At 57.3% G+C, this 1395-nt stretch overlaps 1 protein-coding gene across 1 annotated transcript; it reads left to right on the forward strand.

Annotated features, from left to right (window-relative positions):
- The first annotated feature begins 237 nt into the window (after positions 1–237).
- Positions 238–1395, forward strand: LOC124650477 (PRA1 family protein B2-like). The gene has a single exon (XM_047189997.1). It carries the CDS (start codon positions 464–466, stop codon positions 1112–1114), a length of 651 nt encoding a protein of 216 aa, XP_047045953.1. The 5' UTR covers positions 238–463; the 3' UTR covers positions 1115–1395.

A 1395-nucleotide genomic window follows, 5' to 3' on the forward strand; every position in this document is an offset into this window, starting at 1 on the left:
TGTTATTTTCTGATAGTAGTTTTTTTTTGCATGTGTTTTACTGTTGTAATTTTTGATGTAACTCTCGATTAATAGATTCGTTAATTCAACCCTTTGCGATCTGTTCCACTGTTCGGCTGAAATTGAACCGAATCCGTCAAGTAGACGATCTCATAGTCTCATGGACCCGGTCCACAGTCAATGAGTCATGACTGGTAACAACTCATTCTCTCAGCCACTTTGACGAAAAAAACCCTCATTCCTTCAGCCGACGAAATGCTGAAAAATACTCCATCGAACAAAACGAGGTATACACTGACATGCGGACCCTCGTAACAGCCTAACGTGCCGTCGATCCTACAGAGCAAACCAAGGAAGAATAACTCGAAGCGGAAGGACCCAGGCAAAAGAGGCAACCACCACTTCTGCAGCAACCCTTCCCGATTGTTGGAGAGCACGCCGAGATCTGCTCCGAGAGCTCGCCATGGCTTCCGCGCCGACACCGCCGCCCCTCCTCCCGGTCACCAACCCCACGCCCGCGGGCTCGGCAGCCGCCGCCGGCTCCGACGCGCCGATCGCCACGCCGGCGTTCCGCCTCTTCCTGAGCCGGATCTCCGACTCGGCGCGGCGCTCGCTCTCGGACCGGCGCCCGTGGGCCGAGATGGTCGACCGCTCGGCCTTCTCGCGGCCGGACTCCCTCACCGACGCCACCTCCCGCCTGCGCCGCAACCTCACCTACTTCCGCGTCAACTACACCGCCGTCGTGGCCTTCGCGCTCGGGGCCTCGCTCCTGGCGCACCCCTTCTCGCTCCTCATCCTCCTCGGGGTCCTCGCGGCCTGGTGCTTCCTCTACATCTTCCGCGCCTCCGACCAGCCCGTGGCGCTCTTCGGCCGCACCTTCTCCGACCGCGAGACGCTACTGGGGCTCGTCGGCGCGTCCATCGTCGCCTTCTTCTTCACCCCCGTCGCCTCGCTCATCATCTCCGGGATGCTCGTCGGCGCCGCCATCGTCGCCGCCCACGGCGCCTTCCGCATGCCAGAGGACCTCTTCCTGGACGACGCCGACGCGGCCAACCCCAACAGCGCGGCCCAGGGTCTGCTATCCTTCCTCGGGGCACCCGGATCTAGGGTTTGAGGCGGCGGGCGACAAGATCTGGTAGGCTTTTTGGGCTCGAGAAGTTCGTCTTGCACTGGAGTTACTCTAGATCTGTTACTGTTGTTGCTGTGCCCTATTTCCTCTCCAGTTCATCGCTCTGTAGTTACAGATCTATTGGTCCATTGTTGAACTTGATTGATTGCGCCGACTGTTACCAATATATGCAAACCTATCTCCTGTAAGTTTCACGCTGTGTTGAAGTTTAGTGTTCGATACATCAAGTACTTTTATCAATGTATGATGGTTAACTTTATCAGATA

The sequence above is a fragment of the Lolium rigidum genome, chromosome 4 (assembly GCF_022539505.1).
Source record: "Lolium rigidum isolate FL_2022 chromosome 4, APGP_CSIRO_Lrig_0.1, whole genome shotgun sequence".
Taxonomy (NCBI): Eukaryota; Viridiplantae; Streptophyta; class Magnoliopsida; order Poales; family Poaceae; genus Lolium; species Lolium rigidum.